Here is a 19,723-nt window from a genome sequence, read left to right as displayed (position 1 = left end):
AGATTTGTTCTGCTATAATCATCATAGACAAAAAAAAGAGCCTTGAATGTTGGGGTTGTTCGGGTAAATGAGTTGAGGATCGTATTATAAAAATCCATTCTGGTATTAATACCAAAGTGTGGTGATATGCTGAAGTGTTTCTTTTCAGTGCCTTGGACAGTTGCTGAACAATAACACTTTTAAGGCACAAAGTTGATTGACTTCTGCTCTTCACTTTACAAAGCAATTTGGAAATGACATGCCTGAGTTTTTAAAGACATGGCAATGTTCTACATTTAGGTGAAGATCATTCTTTTAATAAAAACTAGCGAGCACTTAAATCTACAGTAGTGTTCCTAGGGCTTTGCTTAAGGTAAATGAAATTTTTTTAGGGCCTTCAGTGTTTCTGGTAAGTTCCTTCTTAAGATGAACATAATTGAAGTGACTATATAATTTCCCCTTTCCTCAAGTGGCTAATCCCATACTTTAAACTGCTAAGTGCTCTATTTTCAGAAGATAATTCAGCCCCTTGAAGACAAAAGAGGAAGTGAGGTTCAAGTGAACTTCAGACTACTTTCTCCTTTTTTTTATTTCTGGAGAGGAACTACAAGTAGCCCCTGCACAGAGAGGGTGGCTGGGGGATAAGAAACTTAGGCTCATATTTTACCCCTGATGCATATGTGGCCCTAGGGAAATCACTCCTCTAAGCATGTTTCCTCACCTGCCTCATCATTATCTAATACCTGTAGTATTGACCTCATAGTGTTGGCATGAAGATTAGTGATAATGTGTGGGGAAACACCTTTTAAGCAAAGAACTAAAATTATTATTATTGTTAGTTACTATTATCATAATTTGGGGGGGCTTCATTCCTGGATTTTTAATTGCTAGTATATTCAATAACAGGTAGTCTATTATTTTGTTCATATCAGGCCTTTCTACTATATATATTTGTATCTGGCATCAGACCTCATATACAGCATGTCCCAAAAGTCTTAGTGCCATTTTAGGCTATTAAAGCTAATTAAGGGGCAGCTAGGTGGCTCAGTGGATAGAGCACCAGCCCTGGATTCAGGAGGACCTGAGTTCAAATCTGACCTCGGACACTTAACACTTACTAGCTGTGTGACCCTGGGCAAGTCACTTAACCCCAATTGCCTCACCCCCCCCAAAAAAAAAACTAATTAAATAACTGTATTAATAGCTGCTTAAGCTATTACTTAAGCTAGTGCTTACAAGTTGATGAAGACTTTTGGGACACCCTTAAAGCCTTTTTCTTTTAACTGTTTAAATACTAGGAGTTGTATGGTTTCCTTATTATTTCCTGCTATCTCCCCTCAACACCCCCACCCCTACTGCCAACACACTAGATAGACTCTGCATGTATCTTCTTCTTTGTGTCAGTGAATAGAATGCTGAACGTGCAGTCAAGAAACTTGTTAAGAACCTGCCTGTTTTTTATGATTATGTAAAACATTACCATATTAGTCATTTTGTATAAGAAAACTTAAAAGAAAAAAAAATGAAAGAAAGTGAAAAATAGCATGCTCCAGTCTGTTCCATCAATATCAATTCTATCTTTGGAGGTGGATAGTATGTTTCATCAATAGTCCTTTGGGATTGTCTTGGATCATTGTATTGTTGAGAATAGTCAAGTCATTCACAATTCTTCATCAAATAATATTTCTGTCTCTGTGCACAATGTTCTCTTGGTTCTGCTCATTTCACTATACATCATTTCATTCATGTCTTTCCAGGCCTTTCTGAAATCATCCTGCTTGTCATTTCTTATAGCACAATCATATTCCATCACCATCATATAGCACAATTTGTTTAGCCATTCCCCAATTGATGGGCATTCCTTTGGTTTCCAATTCTTAGCCACCACAAAAAGAGCTGCTAGAAATAATTTTGTACAGATAGATCTTTCTCTCTTTTGGGGAATGTCTTTGGGATATAAACCTAGCAGTGGTATTGCTGGATCAAAAGGTATGCACAGTTCTATAGCCCTTTGGGCACAGTTCCAAATTGCTCTCCAGAATGGGTGGATCTTTTCACAATTTGACCAACAGTGGATTAGCATCCCAGTTTTCCCACATCCCCTCCAACATCTAGTATTTTCCTTTTTTGTTATTTGCCAGTGTGATAGGTGTGAGGTGATACCTCAGAGTTGTTTTAATTTGTATTTCTCTGATTGATAGTGATCTAGAGCATTTTTTCATATGATTATAAATAGCTTTGATTTCTTTGTCTGAAAGAGAACCTGCCTTTCAAAGCCTACTTGTTTGTGAGCATAGGCAAATCTTTTCAGAAACTGCAGCTTCCCCACCTGTAAAATGGGTAGAATACTACAGTACTCATGTCACAGAGTTAATGAAAGGAGAGAGTAATTCGACCACCATTGAGCCGTATATGAATGTGAATTTTTATATCCACCTGATTGTCTTTTAGGCACATTACAGATGCCACGCTGGCCATTGTGAAAGGAGAAACTATTCCACTTGATGTGCTGCAGATCAAGGTGAGCAAAACCATGGAAGTTCCGCTGGCCGTGTCCAGGTTTCTGTCTGGGCTCCTCTTCCATAAATGAAGTTTCCTTTTAAAAAATTAGTACCCAGAGCATCTAGTATGTATGGGCAAAGATAAAAGTCCTTTGTCTTGTTCCTAGTTGTTATAATTATTCTGATATTTGGGGCTGTTTACACATTGAAGATGGACAAATCTTTACATGTATATGTATAAAAAGAAGTGCTCTGTACTGAGATAAGTGCTCAGGGCCCTTTAAAATCTGTTCCAAGACTATGGATAAAATTAAAGCATCCTTTTAAATTGCCGCCAGTTACAAAGGAAGTAAGGATCTGCTCTCAGACGCTTCATACAGCTCTTATTTTGCCTGCTTGAGATAGTGGTACAAGTGGGTTGGGTTGGTTTTTTGCCTCCTCTCCTTTTTCTGCCAACATCCCCGCCCCCAACGTGCCAACCAAGCCTGTATGTTCTTTTTTTTTTGTTGGTTTTTTGTTGGTTTTTTTTTGTGGGGCAATGAGGGTTAAGTAACTTACCCAGGGTCACACAGCTAGTAAGTGTCAAGTGTCTGTGGCCGGATTTGAACTCAGGTCCTCCTGACTCCAGGGCCAGTGCTCTATCCACTGTACCACCTAGCTGCCCCTTGTACATTTTTTATTTATGACTACTATGTGGTACAGTAGAGGAAGTGTCTGGAGGCCAAAGATGGAGTAGTTTGGCAGTGCATACAACTCGAGTTAGAACTCTTCTTGACCATACCTATCATCTCAGCACCTTTTGTTTTTCTTTTTTGTTTCAGATATTCCTATTTTGTGAGTTGATTAAGCCCTTTTGGGTTTATAACTACTCTTTGTACTGGTAGTATGGTCAAGGAAGTCAAGAATATCCACAAATCAGTTCTTAGATCCTCAGAAAATGGGGCATTCCAGACTACTTTGGTTTCTTTTGCACCCAGCTAAAATAAATTTGACCTGGCTTCCTGAACCAATGTCTTTATAGACTAGGAAAATAAATTATTTAATGGCTATTCCTCCTCCCCTTACAACCTCCTTCCCCTTGTGCCGACCCATCCCCATATCACTGTATCCATGTAGTCCTCAAATTCTAATTAGGCATGTACTTAAGAATTCTCTGAGAGATATTGCAGTTGAGTAAAAGACGTTTTGTCCCCATCGGATCAGTAATATGATCCCAGATAGGAATAGAATCCTTGCTGGGTGCCACAATGGATAGAGCAATGGACCTGGAGTCAGGAAGACCCGAGTTCAAATGCCTCAGACACCTGCCTTGGCTTCTCCATTTATTAAATGGGAACAATAAGAGCTTCTGCCTCCCAGGGTTGTTGTCAAGATCAAATAAATTAATATTTATAAAGTGCTTTGCAAACCTTAAAAGTACTATATAAATATTAGCCGTCATCATCATCAATATTATTGTTGTACTTGAAATGTGTATGGAACCCTCCCTGCTTCTCTTCTTTCTAATGCCCTATGTAGAAGCTTTCGGGTTATGTCCATGTAGAACATTTTTTGTCTTTATTTGCCCAAACACTAACACAGTGCCTTAGACAAAGTGAGTATTTAATGTAAATGAATGAATGGCATGTAGGATAAAATGAGAAAGAATATTGCTTCCCTGCCTGCCTCTCTACCTTTGTTTTTTCCTTACCAACTTGAGGGCCATTCCCTGAACAGGGCTGACCTGTATGAGACCATAGTTTTCAACTATGGAAAATTTCTTAGCAGTCAGTGGTTAATTCCTCTTTTCATTTGAGGTCTAGCCAAAAAATAGATGGGCACTCCTTTTGATTCCAAAAGGAGCCGATTTCTATTCCCGGCCCTAGTATTGCTCAGGTCAGTTAAATTCCTCATTAAGCCTCCAGGCCAGGTTCACTTAGGAAGTTAATCAACAGGGGAAGTTTTGTTGTTTTTCAGTGATCTTTCAGCCATGTCTGATTCTTTGTGACCTCATTTGGGGTTTTTCTTGGCAAAGCTATTGGAGTGGTTTGTCATTTCCTTCTGCAGCTCATTTTACAAATGAAGAACTGAAGCAAGCAGGGTTAAGTGACTTGCCCAGGGTCACACAGCTCAGTAGGTGTCTGAGGTCAGATTTGAACTCGGGTCTTCTTAACTCCAGGCCTAGTGCTCTGTTTACTTCACCACCTAGCTGTCCCATAATAGGTAATGTATCCCAATTCAATTTATTTAAATTCTTTGAAAGGTACCCTCTAGATGCCCTTCAGGCCCGTAAAGATGAGTAAGGTGTGATTCATGGTCATAAGAAATTTTCAGCCTTGAAGGGAATGAACAAGTACTGTATCCAGTATGCCACCACTTGAAAGGCGATTTCCTAGGAGAGCATCTGTAGGCCATTCTCTCTTAATCCAGAGTTAAGTCTTTCAAGACCAGTTATACTAAGTTATACTAAGAATTCAGTCTCCCAAGGTATCCTCAACTCTAGCTCCAGGTTCCCACATAACCATTTCAAAAGCTCATGTTCTCCAAGTCAGAGATACATTAATCTTCAGCCCAAGAAAGTAATTTTTTAACAGAGAACTTCGGAGGTATCTTCTTATCTCCCTACTTCACTCAGCATTTCATTCCCCTTCTGCCGTTTTCCTGAAATCTTCTATTGAAAAATGTTCAGCCTCATTAAGAAAGATGGTCTGGAAGCAGTTGCCAAAATAGTATTGGAGGAATTTGGACAGGATCTCGCCTTGATTTCTCCTTTGACAGAGAGTAGTTGTATTGCTGTTCCCCATTTTAAAAGTCCAGCTGTGGATTAGCAAATCATACCTCCAAGTGGCATTTATTTACTGTTAAATAGTCACTGTAGTGAATCTGCCTCTTAACCTGGCACCTGCCATGGTTTTCTCATGTAGGGACAAGCTGTTCGTATAGTCTGACTGCCTTCTTACTGCTAAGCCTTCCCAGAAGAGACTCAGGCTTTTATTCTCATGCTTGAGAATTACAGATGACTAGGTAATTAATCCACCATAGCCAATTTAGCACTTAAGGATCTGGATGTTCCTGTGGTAAAGGGATGTTTTTAAATGGTGCCCCTAAGTGTATAGATCTAACACTATCTCACACACACGCACATTCATCCACTCATAATTTGAGCAGTAGCTCTTGGACAGCTGTGATTTTCTTCACTCTTCTATTTATTTTGTGTATTGCCTATAATACATTCTGATTTCAAATCCTGTCAATTCTCCCTTCACAATATTTAACACCTGATTCTCTGAACTATTGCAATAGACTTTTGGTTGGTTTTTCTGCCTCAAGTCTCTCCCCAGCCTAGTCCATCCTCCTTTACTCAGCTATCATAGCGATTTTTCTAAGGGGAAGGCCTGACTATGAACCCCACCACCACTACACCGCTCCCATCCCACCTCCAGAACCAAATATTGTAAAACTCTGTTTGGTTTTCAGAGCCCTTCATAACCTGGCGCCCTCCTACCTTTCAAGGGGTTTTACCCTATACTCTCTACCATACCCTCCTCAGTCCAGGGTCACTGACCTCCTTGCCATTCCTCACACAAGACACTCCACATCCCACCTCCAGGGATTCTTACTGGTTGTCCCTCTTACCTGGAATTCTCTCCCTTTTCATCTCTACCTTCTGGCTTCCCTAGTTTGTTTCAAGTTCCAATTAAAAATCCCACCATTGACAAGAAGCCTTTCCACATCTTTCTTAATGTTAGTGTTTTTCTCCATTGATTATCTCCAATTTATCTTGTATAAATCTTTTGTATATATTTTCATGTTCTCCCCATTAGACCATAAGCTCCTAGAAAGCTTGGACTGTCCTTTGTATTTCTTTGTCTTGTCAGTATTCAGCACAGTTCCTGGCACGCAGTAGGCACTTAATAAATATTTATTGACTCACTAGTACTATGTCTGGCACATCTTCCTTTACCTATACAATGGGTTCACCTAGTTAAAAGAGAAGGGATCGGGGGCAGCTAGGTGGTACAGTGGATAAAGCCACTGGCCTTGGATTCAGGAGGACCTGAGTTCAAATCCAGCCTCAGATACTTGACACTAGCTGTGTGACCCTGAGCAAGTCACTTAACCCTCATTGCCCTGCAAAAAAACAAACAAAAACAAAAAAAGAGAAGGGATCACTTTTCCCAGAATGGATTCCTTTGGAAGCAAGCCTATATTTTTTTGTTGTTTTTTGGTTTCCTTTGCAATCCGATGCATTTTATTTGATGCATTTAAGAACATTTTGATAAAGTCATCCAAAGTCTTTACCAGATTTTATGACAGAAAAGTTAAGAGCCCCACACTCTAAAATTATATTCTATCTACTCAGCATATATTTTGGTATACCTAGTCAAGTACACATTATCTTTCCCATTAGAAGGTAAACTCATTGAAGGTAGAGACTTTTCACTTCTGCCCCCATTCTGCATTTCAATTGAATTGTAACTCATATAGTCTGGAGTTTTGCAAAGCATTTTCTTTACAACAGCCTTGTGAAGTAGGTGGTGCAGTTATTCTTATTTTAATAAAAATTTTTATTTAAAGTTTTGATTTCCAAATTCTTTTCCTCCTTCCTTCTCTCCCCCCTCCTTAAGGCAGTAATCAATCAGATATGTTATACATGTGCAATTATGTAAAAAAATTACCATATTAGTCATTTTATATAAGAAAATTCAAAAGAAAAAAATGAAAGTGAAAAATAGCATGTTTAAGTCTGTGTTCAGTCAATATCAGTTCTTTATTTGGAGGTGGATAGTAGGCTTTATCATTAGTCCTTTGTGATTGTGCAAGCCTAGATTTGAGGAAATTTTGACCCCAATCCCAAACTCCAGACCTTTATACACAAACAACCATGTGTGTTGACAAAATGGTACAAAATTTCACCCTTCCTCATAAGATAAAGTAGCAGACCTGGGACTTGGGACCTGGACTCCCATAATGCTGAGTTGGAAGTCATTATACTTGACTATTTCTTAACATTTTCTGTAGAGGAGACAGTTGCTGAAAATTTTTTCTCTTGCTAAACATGATACTTTTTCCTAAATATTTCACACTGTCCATTTGTTTCATCAGTCATAGTTGCATCTCCTCCACTGATATAGCTTAAAACCCCTAAAAGTCTAAGGAGATGAGATGTTGTGGCCTAACAAGCTTATCATTGAGCCCTTCAGTGATGAGCCTTTCAGGATTTAGCTCGTTTGATCTTCAGATAGCAGACACACAGCCCTTCCCCAGATCCACACTCCAACTTGGAGTAGGCAAGCACTGCAATGACTTATGCTTCTGAAGAACCTAGAGCCACCTATCTTCGTACCATGATGAGGCATCAAAATAAGCCTTTAGTCACAGATTACTATTGAAATTCATACTGTATTTTCCTTCTCTCCCCAATAATTTTTTTTTTGGGGGGACAGTGGGGGTTAAGTGATTTGCCCAGGGTCACACAGCTAGTAAGTGTCAAGTGTCTGAGGCTGGATTTGAACTCAGGTACTCCTGAATCCAGGGCCGGTGCTTTATCCACTGCGCCACCTAGCCGCCCCCTCTCCCCAATAATTTTAACATGGCCTGCATTTTACTTCTGCAATTTCAAGAAGAGTTTTGGGTTTTGTTTATTTTTTTCAGTTAGCAACCTTTAAACAAAAATTTAATCTGGCCTTCCCACTATCCCTCTTCCATTAAGCAAATTTCAAAAATAAAGTTCTCAATAAATAAATGCATAGTCCAGCAAAACAAATTCCTATATTAGCCACATCTGAACATAGCTTTTAATCTCATTATTAGGAGATGAGTAGTGTGTTTCATCTTCACTTATTTGGATTCATGGCTAATCAGAGTTTTAAAATCTATAAGTTTACAATGTTGTCACCATTGTATAAATTGTTCTATTTCCACTTACTTTGCTCTGAATCAATTCACATAGACCTTCCCAGTTTCCTCTGAATTTGTCCATTTCACCATTGCTTATGGCACAATAGTATTGTTATATTCATGTACCATATTTTGTTTAGTCATTCCCTGATGGGACACTCCTTTAGTTTCCAGTTTTTATGTTTTTAATAAAATACCCAGGGGGCAGCTAGGTGGCGCAGTGGATAAAGCACCAGCCCTGGGGATTCAGAAGAACCCAAGTTCAAATCCAGTCTCAGACACTTGGCACTTACTAGCTGTGTGACCTTAGGCAAATCACTTAACCCTCATTGCCCTGCAAAACCAAATAATAAAATATCCAAAAGCAAATTGTGAAACTTAGCCTGAAAACCACTTGTGGCATATATAAAAATGGTATTTCTACAGCCTTGGACCCATCTATAGTCTTTCTGTAGGGTTTAATCCCTATCATTTGTCTTTGATTACTAAATGTTTCTAGACCAAAGGTTCATTTCATCAAGGTTTATGTCACTATTGTTTTTCTATGTCCTTAGGGAGAAGAAACCTTGTTGATTGTTCATACTTAATTTCTCCTGTCTCCAAAGGTCTCCTCAAATTAAAACCCCTATTAGATGACTCTCATATATGACTTTTCTTCTGCAATTATACTTTTCTTAAGACCTTCTAAATTTCTGTCCTACACAGTATCTTCCAAGGCATAATCTTCCCAAGTGCTCCCCTAATCTTTCCTTCCTGGGAAATTATCATATACATCTAAAGATGAAATATGGGCCACCATACATATATTTATATTGGGACAGGAACAAAAACAGTCTATGCTGATGGTTCTGCCTCTTCTGTTATGATCTATTGGGCCTGCTAGTATCCAAAAGAGCCATTCCAGCTAGTCAGCAAATTTTAGCTCTTCTGCTTTGAATGAGGTGGAAAACTGTATAAAACTCAAAACCTGTTTAGCAACAGGTTGACCATGACAACAGCTCTGGATATTTTCAATTATCAATGTAAAGTGATTAACTGCCCCTTTCACCATCCTTTCCAAGTTGGTTATTGCTTAGATTTATCTTTTTGTTGAGAATTTCAATTTAGTCTGATAGTAGCTACTTAATGACTTGACCTTACTCTCTACTATCATAGTTACTGGTAGGGATTTTTTCTTTGGAAAAATCTTAGTTATTTAGGGTTTATTTTCTCTGAAGATGAATCATTCCTGGCCACTCTTCCAGAGTTCATCCTTCTTCTTCTTCCGTAAAGCATTCTGGGTTGGCGACCTTTTATACAACTTACTACTACCTTCCTTGATCTTCATAATAGATTGGAGGTTGTGTATCATGTCGCACAGAAAGTGCAAAAACCCCTTTCAAAACCTGTCAGGAATTATGGACACCTGCAGAGACCCCTCACCACCCCCAAAAAATATTCTAAGAACATGGAAATACAGTAAACTACAGGTGTGCCACCAACACTAACAGGTCTGTCATCATGGACAGTCTTCCCAAGATACTTTATGGGGCCAGTGCTCTGATTCCATTATGAAATTCCTGGACTGATAAAGATGGCAGGCTCAAATCAACTTGTCCTTGTAAAAGGTAGATGAGGGAAAAGAAACTATGATAAGCTCAATTCCTAGGTAGTACATAAACTAATAAGTATTATAAAACCATTTTTGCTTTAGAGCCTGAAAGTAGCAACATATTGTTGTCAGCTGATCCCTGGGGTAGAATGACCAAGGATTGGCCCTTTTTAAAACTATGACTTAAGCAGCAGTTTTGAGGGTCATGTCCTTTGTGCCAAAAGTAATCTGTCTTGTTTCTTTAATATTTAAAAAGGGTTTTCATATTTTTGTTACTTTCTTTTAAATCAAGAATACTTCCTGTATACTAATGTAGAAAAATTATGTTATGGCTAACATGGAAATATGTTTTGCATTATTTTACATGTATAATGGGTGTCATATTGCTTTCCCTCTCAATGAGTGGTAGGGGGGCAGGAGGGAGAGAGAATTTAGAAAAAAATGACTGTTAAAAAATTTAAATTACATTAGTATGATTGCATTTGTTGGAATCATTTTCATTTCATGTGTTTACTTAACTTCCAGGGAGAAAAGGAACAACCTGTGTTTGCATTATCTGGCCTCAGATGGGGATCCTACAGAGATGCAGAAGTCAAAGTTAGCAAGTAAAGTAGTATTATTTTATAAATATGTGGTTTTTCTTTCATTGTATTCTACTTATTAGAGTTTTTAAGTGATAAGATCATAGTTTGTTTGTTTTAAATGATTCTATTCATTTGATTGTATTCGTTTATGGCTTTTTTTTTTTTTACCCTCTCTGGCAGACTTCTAAGTTGAGTTTTGTTTGAATTGTTGACTTAGAGGTTATTTTTGTGGAGGCTGGCCATCCTTGCTGCAAAGAGGTTTAGGAGAGCTTCTCATCTCATTAACACTGTGTTGATGGTGTTTGAGGAAGGCAGTAGGTTCACTGTTTAAATACAGGCCTTCTGAGGGTAAGAGTATGTCATTTTGGAGCCACGATCGTGGTATCTGCATGATCTGATTGCACAAGGGAAGTACTTCATAGGTCTTGTTTCTATACTGATGGATGGGAGGGCTTCTCCAAAACAAGGAAGCACCCTCTTTGTTGTGATATAGTGGGGAAATGGGGTATGGGTTGGGGTTAGAGTTCTTGGGAATTCCTCTTTAAAGAATTACACCCTCTTGCACACAAAACTTAGTTAGAATAAGGTGGTAGTTTATTGAGGAACAAGGGAAGGTAAGCGTGAGGGGAGGGAAACCATGAAAGAAATCCTTGGACTTTTCATGGGGAGATTTGGCATAAAGCACATAGCTCAGAGGTACCAAATCTCCTTGAACAGGAGACTGGAAAGTACTTTTATAGAGGCCTGATGGGGGTGGACCATCTGCCCATGAAAAGTTCCTTTAGTGAGAGAGGACCATCCCCCACTGGTAGTGACTAAAGGAATTGGGTGAGGGGTGGCTACAGATCCCTCTTCAGAACACAAAGGCCGAAGCCACACCCAAACTTACCTCCCCAGGGTAAGGGAGACCAGAATGAAGGGTAGGAATCCGAAGCTAGCTCAGTCCAATTTGGTTCAGCTTATCTCTCTAGGCGTTATCTGTCCTCTGGTTTAGTTTCTCAAGGAGAAGATTCCTTGGTGTGCCCCAGAGAACTTCTGGGGTGCTCCACACCCCATGACAGTTGCACTGGGAGAGCAAGGGATCCTCACCTGGAGGATAAGGAAAGAGGGAATTGTTTGGTCATGTTATAGAAATAAACTCGGAGTATCACAGATCTCCCATAGAAAAATAAATTCATGGGGCAGCTAGGTGGTACAGTGGATAAAGCACCGGACCTGGATTCAGGAGGACCTGAGTTCAAATGTGACCTCAGACACTTGACACTTACTAGCTGTGTGACCCTGGGCAAGTCACTTAACCCCATTGCCCCGCAAAAACAAACAAACAAACAAAAAAGAAAAATAAATTCATTTCTGGATATCTCATTGTCAGGGACTGTGGAATTGTTGCAGTTAGTGAATCAATAAACATTTACTAAGTATCTGCTACTTGAGAGCATTATGTTCAGTTCTTGGGCCAGCCATCATATGGATTATAATATAGTAAGGGGATGAGACATTTGCATGAAAATCTCAAAATATAGAAGGTCCTACAGATTGTAGTGTTACTGATCAGGTGATTGAGGAAGGCTTCATGGAAGAAGTCAAGTTTGAACTGGCCTTTAAATGAGTATGGGGGGAGGGGCAATGAGGGTTAAGTGACTTGCCCAGGGTCACACAGCTAGTAAGTGTCAATTGTCTGAGGTCAGATTTGAACTCAGGTCCTCCAGAATCCAGGGTTGGTACTTTATCCACTGCACCACCTAGCTACCCCCAAGTATTTTTCAGGAACCAAAAATTCCAAGCCGAGGAAAGAACATTAGGAAAGGCATGAAAGTGGGAAGTGTTTTTAGGAAACAGAGTAGTCTTAATTTTGCTGGTTCAGTCATAAGGATAATATGAGATAAGGTGGGGAAATGAAGACTTGATGCCAAAATGTGGAGGGTCTTAAAACCAAGTAACAGAGAAGTATGGATTTTATTTACTAGGTAGTAGGGATCCACTGAAGATTTTTTTTAGTTTATTTTTTTATTCTGAATGTAATGTATACCAACCAAAAAGGAACATTTCTCTAAATACTAAATAAAGCCAAACAGAATAAGAAGGTTATATCTGAAACTGAGAATCTTTACATAGAGTGTGCTGTTTAAATATATGATTATTCAATATGTCATTTCCAAAGAAGTCTGTTTCCTTATAAACTTCTTTTCTTTTTTGTGTATGTATTTAAAAAAAAATGTTTCAGTGAGCCTCTTTCCTTTTTTTTTTTCTTTTTTTTACATGTCTATCCCTAGTTCTCTCTTCCAAACTTTCCCTTTGGAAAAAAAAGAAAAATATTATCCACATCATAAATTATCACTGAAACAATGCAAATCCACACATTTGCCTCCACATCTATATACATAGATTAAAAATGTGCGTGCATACACCCGTGTGCACACAAAGACACACACATCATTCTACACCCAGAATACATCACCACACCTTCAGGAGGTGTGGGTTTTATACTTCTTAAGTCTTCTGAAATCATAGTTGACTACTGCAGTTATCAGAGTTATCATAAGCCCTTCGTATTTGTTTTTCTTTATAATATTATATTACTGTATAAATTGTTTTCTTGGTTTTGTAGACTTTATTGTACATAAGTTCCTATTTTTCCAATTTCGTTTAACCATTCCTTTTGTTATTTCTCATGGTGCAATAACGTTGCCACAAAAGTTTTTTTGAAAGAGATGAGTGACATGACCAAATCTACCCGAGTGAAAGCTTATTCTTTTTTAATATTTTAAAAATTAAATGTTTTATTGAAAACAATATTAAACATCAGTATAGCCTCCTAAACTTATTTAGTAACTCTTTGCAGTTTAACATCAATGAATAAAATGTAAACATCTTCCCTTTTTTCTCCCACTTGTAATATTGCCAACTCACTCTGCTCCTGTTTATCTTCGTAATCACATTTATTCACTTTGTCTTTTATTATCATCTCTCTCTCTTATTTAGGTAAGAATTTTACTCCTTCATACCTCCCAGCCACAGTTAGAAAACATATCTCCTTCCTTTGTCCTCTAATTTTTTTAATGAGATGGTCTTATCTTTTTATCATTTATCCATTTGTAATTTATCATGGTTTATGGCATAATGTAGTTATCCAAAGCAGGAGTTCTTAACTTTTTGTGTGTGTTGGCAACTTCTTGGGCAGTCTGGTGAAGCCTCTGGACCCCTTGTCAGAATAATGTTTTTAAACGCATAGAATAAAATACATAGGATTACAAATGAAATGAGTTTTATTGAAACATAGCTATCAAACAGATTTTTTTTTTTTTTTTTTGGCAGGGCAGTAAGGGTTAAGTGACTTGCCCAGGGTCACACAGCTAGTAAGTGTCAAGTGTCTGAGGTCAAATTTGAACTCAGGTCCTCCTGAATCCAGGACCAGTGCTTTATCCACTGCGCCACCTAGCTGCCCCTTATCAAACAGATTTTTAAAACAAATTCACAGACCCCAGGGTTAGAACTATAGATTTAAACCTAATTTATTCTAGAATTCTTTCTTGTTTTTCAAGCAATTTTTCTTATAAAGACAATACTTACCCTAGTACTTATTAGTATCCCTAACTTTATCAAACACTATATTCAATTGTTTTTTAGGTATTATTTGCTATCTGGTCTCTTCCACTGATCAATTTTTTATATTTTTTAACAAGGACTAAATCTCTTGATGATTACTTTTTTTTTTTTTTAGTGATGCAATTGGGGTTAAGTGACTTGCCCAGGGTCACTCAGCCAGTAAGTGTTAAGTGGCTGAGGCCGGATTTGAACTCAGATACTCCTGACTCCAGGGCCGTGCTCTATCCACTGTGCCACCTAGCTGCCCCGATGATTACTTCTTAATTGTATGGTTTGAGATCTGATGTTGCCAGGTTCCCCCCACTCCTACTTTAAAAAAATATTTCCTATAATATTCTTAACCTTTTGTTGCTCCATGTGAATTTTATTATTTTGTCTGTAATCCCTTGGTAATTTAATTGGTATGACACTAACTTTGTAAATTAATTTAGGCAGTAATCATTGTTTTTATCATACTGGCACAGTTCAACTAAGAGCAATTAATATTTGTCCAATTATTTAATATTTTCTTCCTTATTTTGGTAAAAAGCATTGTATTGATGTGGTCATATGCCCCAAGTGTGTTGATAGGTAGGCTCCCAGATACTTCATATAGTCCGAATAAAGTTACTTTGTAGTAGTTTATAGTTACCATATTTATTTTGAATAGGTTTTTTTCTAGTATCATCTTGCCAGGTTTTATTAATAATATACATAAAGACTGATTTGTGTGGGTTTATTTTAGATCTTACTACTAAGAAAATTTATTCTCGCATTGATGTGAAAGACACAGCAGGGAAAGAGCAAAGGTGGGAAGACTTGTTATCAGGTTATTGCAAGGATCCAGGTAGTTGTCCTAAGGTTGTGGCCGCAGGACCCAAAAAGAGGGGACAGATTTGCTTAAGATTGTAGAGGTGGGGGGGCGGCCAGGTGGCGCAGTGGATAAGCACCAGCCCTGGATTCAGGAGTACCTGAGTTCAAATCCGGCCTCAGACACTTGACACTTACTAGCTGTGTGACCCTGGGCAAGTCACTTAACCCTCATTGCCCCACAAAAAAAAAAAAAAAGATTGTAGAGGTGGGCCTCTATTTCCTATTCCCCGACTGCTTCGCCTGCTGAGGTCAGGTCCACGGCCATCGCTGCTTGGCTCTGCTGCTGCTGCTGCTGCTGTCCCTCGGAGCAACTTCCCCTCTCCCTCCCCAGCCCCGGCTCGGCAGCTGACGCAAAGATGAGTAGCTCTGAGGAAGCATCATGGATCTCATGGCTCTGTGGGCTTCGTGGCAATGAATTCTTCTGCGAGGTGGATGAAGACTGTTTCCAAGACAAGTTCAACCTCAAAAGGCTCAATGAACAGTCCCCCACTATAGGCAGGCACTTGACATGATCCCCGACTTGGAAGCTGCTGAGGAGTTGGAGGACAACCCCAACCAGAGGGACCTGATCGAGCAGGCAGCAGAGATGCTGTAAGGACTGATTCATGCCCACTACATCCTCACAAACTGTGGCATCGCTCCGATGTTAGAAAAATACCAGCAGGGAGACTTTGGCTATTGTCCCCTTGTATATTGTGAAAACCAGCCCATGTTGCCCATTGCCCATTGCCCATTGGACTGTCAGACGTATCAGGTGAGGCCATGGTGAAGCTGGACTGCCCCAAGTGCATGGATGTTTACACCCCCAAGTCGTCCAGGCACCACCACATAGACGGTGCTTACCTTGGCACTGGCTTTTCCCACATGCTCTTCAAGGTACATCCTGAGTACAGGCCCAAACGGCCTGCCAACCAATTTGTGCCCAGGCTCTATGGCTTCAAGATCCACCCTATGGCCTATCACCTGCAGCTTCAGGCAGCCAGCAACTCCAAGAGCCCTGTCAAGACCAAATGCTGACTTGTTTCCTTGGGCTGTGACACCATTCCCCTTCTGCCTCCCCTCAGGACACACACACTTTTCCAGAACCCCCCTAATGGTTTTTAGTTTAAATTAAGAAGTCACTAATGTGGTTGGTATGGTGGGAGTATGAAATAAGTGGAGGAAAAGGCAAAAAATAAAAAGATTGTAGAGGTGGAATTGACAAGACTTGGTAACTGATCAGATGGTAGAGTTAATTTAGAGAGAAAAAACAAAGGATAGCCTTAAAGTCTTAATGGGGGAGTCTGAGCGCTAGTAGCACAGGTAAGGAGGGTGGGGGACTGCAGGCTCCTCAGAAATCAGCATTGTAGCCTTGCCTAACATATCCTCTCCAGAGCTGTGGTTTTTCTCTCATGCCTCTCTCATGCCTACCCTACTCCCTCGTTTTTCACTTGCAGACTGCCCCTTTGCCACCATCACACAGAACTCGCTTCCTTTGAGGTTTACTACATCCTTTGTTATGAACCAGTACATTTCCTTCTCACAGGTTTTCTGAGGTTCTGTATGTTCTTCCGTTTCCCTTTCTTTCCAACCCCTGCCATTTTACTTGGATACTTCAACATGCTTGTCTTTCTCCCCTCAAGTACTTGGGCCTCCCAATTAATCACTCTCCTGAACCCCTGTGAACTTTTACCTTCACTCTGTCTTAGTACTTGCAAGGATAGCCATACCCTTGATCCCTCATAATTCCATAACTGGAATTTCTCTCTCCAGTCATAACCAATCTTTTCATCTTTCCTTCTGCCTCCTAAGTCTAGCCTTCGTTGTCACTGTAACTTAGTCTCTTTCCCACTCCCCATACTCCCAGCCTCTCAGCCCTGCTCTAGCTTTCCTTCCTTTTCTTCACAATCTTGACTGTGTGCTTGACTCAGTCATCCCTATATCATTAGCTGTCTCTGCATCTCTTCCCTTTCTGTCCCATTGGCATTTTCCTCTAGCCAGTCCCAAACCTGGCTTATTCCCACTATCTGCCTTCTACATTCTAACTCGTGGTTGCTGAACATTTTTAGAGAAAACGAACTGACTGCTGACCCACTTCATTACAAATTGGTCTAATCTCAAAATGATTTTCACTATAGCAAAGTACTAACAGTTTTCTTTGACTGACTTTCATACTCTCCACAGTAGCTGTTCCTATCCTTCATCATTATCTCCTGCCATGTTTACTGAGAAAAAAGAAAGCACCCCTCATAAACTCCCTCTCCTCCTCAAATCCTGCACCTCAAAACTTGTTTTCACTTACTCTTCTCTTTTCCTTTCAGCTAGTTTCTGAGGAGGAAGTTGATTTGGTCAACATTTCTCCTTATGCTTCTAAGCCTATCTCCTCACACTCTTGGGGAATAGGTTTTCTCAGCATTCTCCCATCTGCAGTCTGTCCAAATTCATTACTTGCCTACAAACATGTCTCTCCCTAATACTTGAAGGGGAAAAAACCAAAACTTTTTACCTGACCCTGCTTCTCTCTCAAGCATTGCTCCTATATCTTTTTTTTTTTCCTTTTTATAGCTAAATTCATAGAAACATCTGTCTGCACTCACTTCCTTTTTCTCACCTCTCATTCATTTCTCCATCCCTCACAATTAGGCTAGGCTTCCAACTATACCACTCAATGAAACTGCTCGCTCCCTAGTTAAACATTTTATTAATTAACTGCTAATTCTTATAGTCTCTCTTCAGTTCTCATCATTCATGATCTCCACAGCATTTGACATGGTTGGCATCTCTTTCTTCTGCATATTTTCTCCTTTTTGAGTTTTAGAGATGGTACTTTATTCTGATTCTTCCTCTACTTGTCTGACCACTCCCTCTCAGTCTTCTTTGCTGACTTATTGTTAGCTCCTACCACCTTTGCTTAGGCATACCTAAGATCTGTGTCCTAAACCATCATCTTTTCTCTTTCTATACTTACAGCCAGATTGGTACTTTTAAAGCACAGAGCTGTCTACAGTGGGAGGCTTTGGGAGGTTTTTATGGCCGTTAGGATCAGCTGTCAGCTCCCCTATTTGGCATTGAAAGCCCTTCACAATCCCCCTCCTACGCCTCTCTCTAGAGTGGCTTCCCATCACTGCCCCTCACACATACCACACTTTGAGCAAACTAGCTTGCACTTCTCCTTGCTCAACACTTCATCTCTTATGTCTGACATTGAACAGACAGTCTGTCATGCCTGGAACATTTTCCTTCCTCACCTCTACTTCCTTCAAGGCAGACTAGCTGCTGTAGGAGGCTCTCTGAGATCTCCCTCCCCCAGGTATTAGTGCCTCTTCCTTCCCAAAATAACTTTGGTTTTTGTTTTTGCTTATCTGGCTCCCTCCTTGTCATTATATCTCCTTTCTCCTCTTGGCCTATAAATTCCTTCAGGGCAGGGCTGTTTGGTTATTTTGTCGTTGCAGAGTGGATTTGCACTTGGTAGGTGCTTAACAATATCTGTTGAATTGAACTGAATAATGAACTCTATATTTGTACCTCTTCTACTTGTAGTCATAAAGTCTGTCACAGCAAAGTATTTTGTTGGTGCTTACCCTATTTAGTGATGGAAACATTGCTATGTTCTGCACATCATCTTTGTATATGTATCATATCTGATGTGGGATGGAATTAGGGTCAAATTGATCGTGAGTTATCCCAAAAGAATTACAGGACTCAAAAAAAAAAAAAGAATTACAAGACTCAGTGACTCAGTTTCCCAAGTTTTATTGCAATACTGTGGGTGAACACAGGGAGAGAACCAGAAAAGTGGAAAGGTATCTCTCGAATTAGGAAAAAAAATACAGTTATATTTATAGTATGGATAAATTGATTATTAGTCTCATTATAATAATCTCCACCTTAGGGAGGTATGGGGAGGGCCTATCCTAATTTGGAGTTCCTGGGGTCCTAAGCCAACCCTCTAGGCGGGTGCCTTTTTCCATAGAAGTGTGTTTTGGGGGTTTATAGTCATAAGGTAAATCTGGGGACAAATTTGGCCTTTTCTGCACATGTCTCATTTTTCATTTATTTCTAGTTTTTGTTTTCTATAACCTTTCAGTATATCTTTTTTATTGTTACGGTCTTTTTGACCTGGCCCCTTATGTTCTTGTTATGATCTTGTTATGGGTACTGATTACTGTGGGTATGCGAGAAGCCAGGCCCGAACTTATATTAATGAAGAAGAGAGCTAATATCTGGATTAGAGCTTGGATCTTGAGTTTTTCTGTTAACCCCTTTTTGCCTCCTACATCAATATCCTTCCATTTGCCCCTGTGCTACAGTTTTGGATTTGTTTTATTTTTTTATTTTACAAAACCTTCTGTTTAATACATAACCAAATGTCAATAACTCACTACATAGAAAACTTGTTGGCGGCCTTTTGGGGGAAATGTCTGAGTGGGCAAACGGTGCAGCGCTGTGCAGGTACAGTTCAGCACTGATAGAAATGTCCTCCAGCTGCAGCTAGGTGGCGCAGTAGATAGAGCATGGGCCCTGGAGTCAGGAGTACCTGAGTTCAAATTCCTCCTCAAACCTAACACTTACTAGCTGTGTGACCCTAGGCAAGTCGCTTAACCCCAATTGCCTCACTTAAAAAAAGAAAAAGAAAAAGAAATGTCCTCCAGACTGGGCTGGTGACGGCTGTCTGATCAGTGCCCCTTAGGACGCTGCTTGGTGTCCAGTTTAACACCTTAAATGGGACCATCCACCAACTGATTGTGCAA

At 39.6% G+C, this 19,723-nt stretch overlaps 1 protein-coding gene and 1 pseudogene across 1 annotated transcript in view; both read left to right on the top strand.

The window, feature by feature from the left end:
* AGK (acylglycerol kinase) overlaps positions 1-19,723 on the top strand; it is a 92,600-nt gene that overhangs the window by 56,960 nt on the left and 15,917 nt on the right. Inside the window, exons 9-10 of the mRNA XM_043965806.1 lie at positions 2,431-2,500; positions 10,477-10,556. Of these exons, the coding sequence (XP_043821741.1) occupies positions 2,431-2,500; positions 10,477-10,556 (150 nt within the window). The remainder of the gene's footprint in view (positions 1-2,430; positions 2,501-10,476; positions 10,557-19,723) is intronic.
* On the top strand, positions 15,338-16,010 carry LOC122727919 (annotated as a pseudogene).

This window comes from Dromiciops gliroides, chromosome 5 (assembly GCF_019393635.1).
Source record: "Dromiciops gliroides isolate mDroGli1 chromosome 5, mDroGli1.pri, whole genome shotgun sequence".
NCBI lineage: Eukaryota > Metazoa > Chordata > Mammalia > Microbiotheria > Microbiotheriidae > Dromiciops > Dromiciops gliroides.
This window is presented reverse-complemented; position numbering and strand designations above follow the sequence as displayed.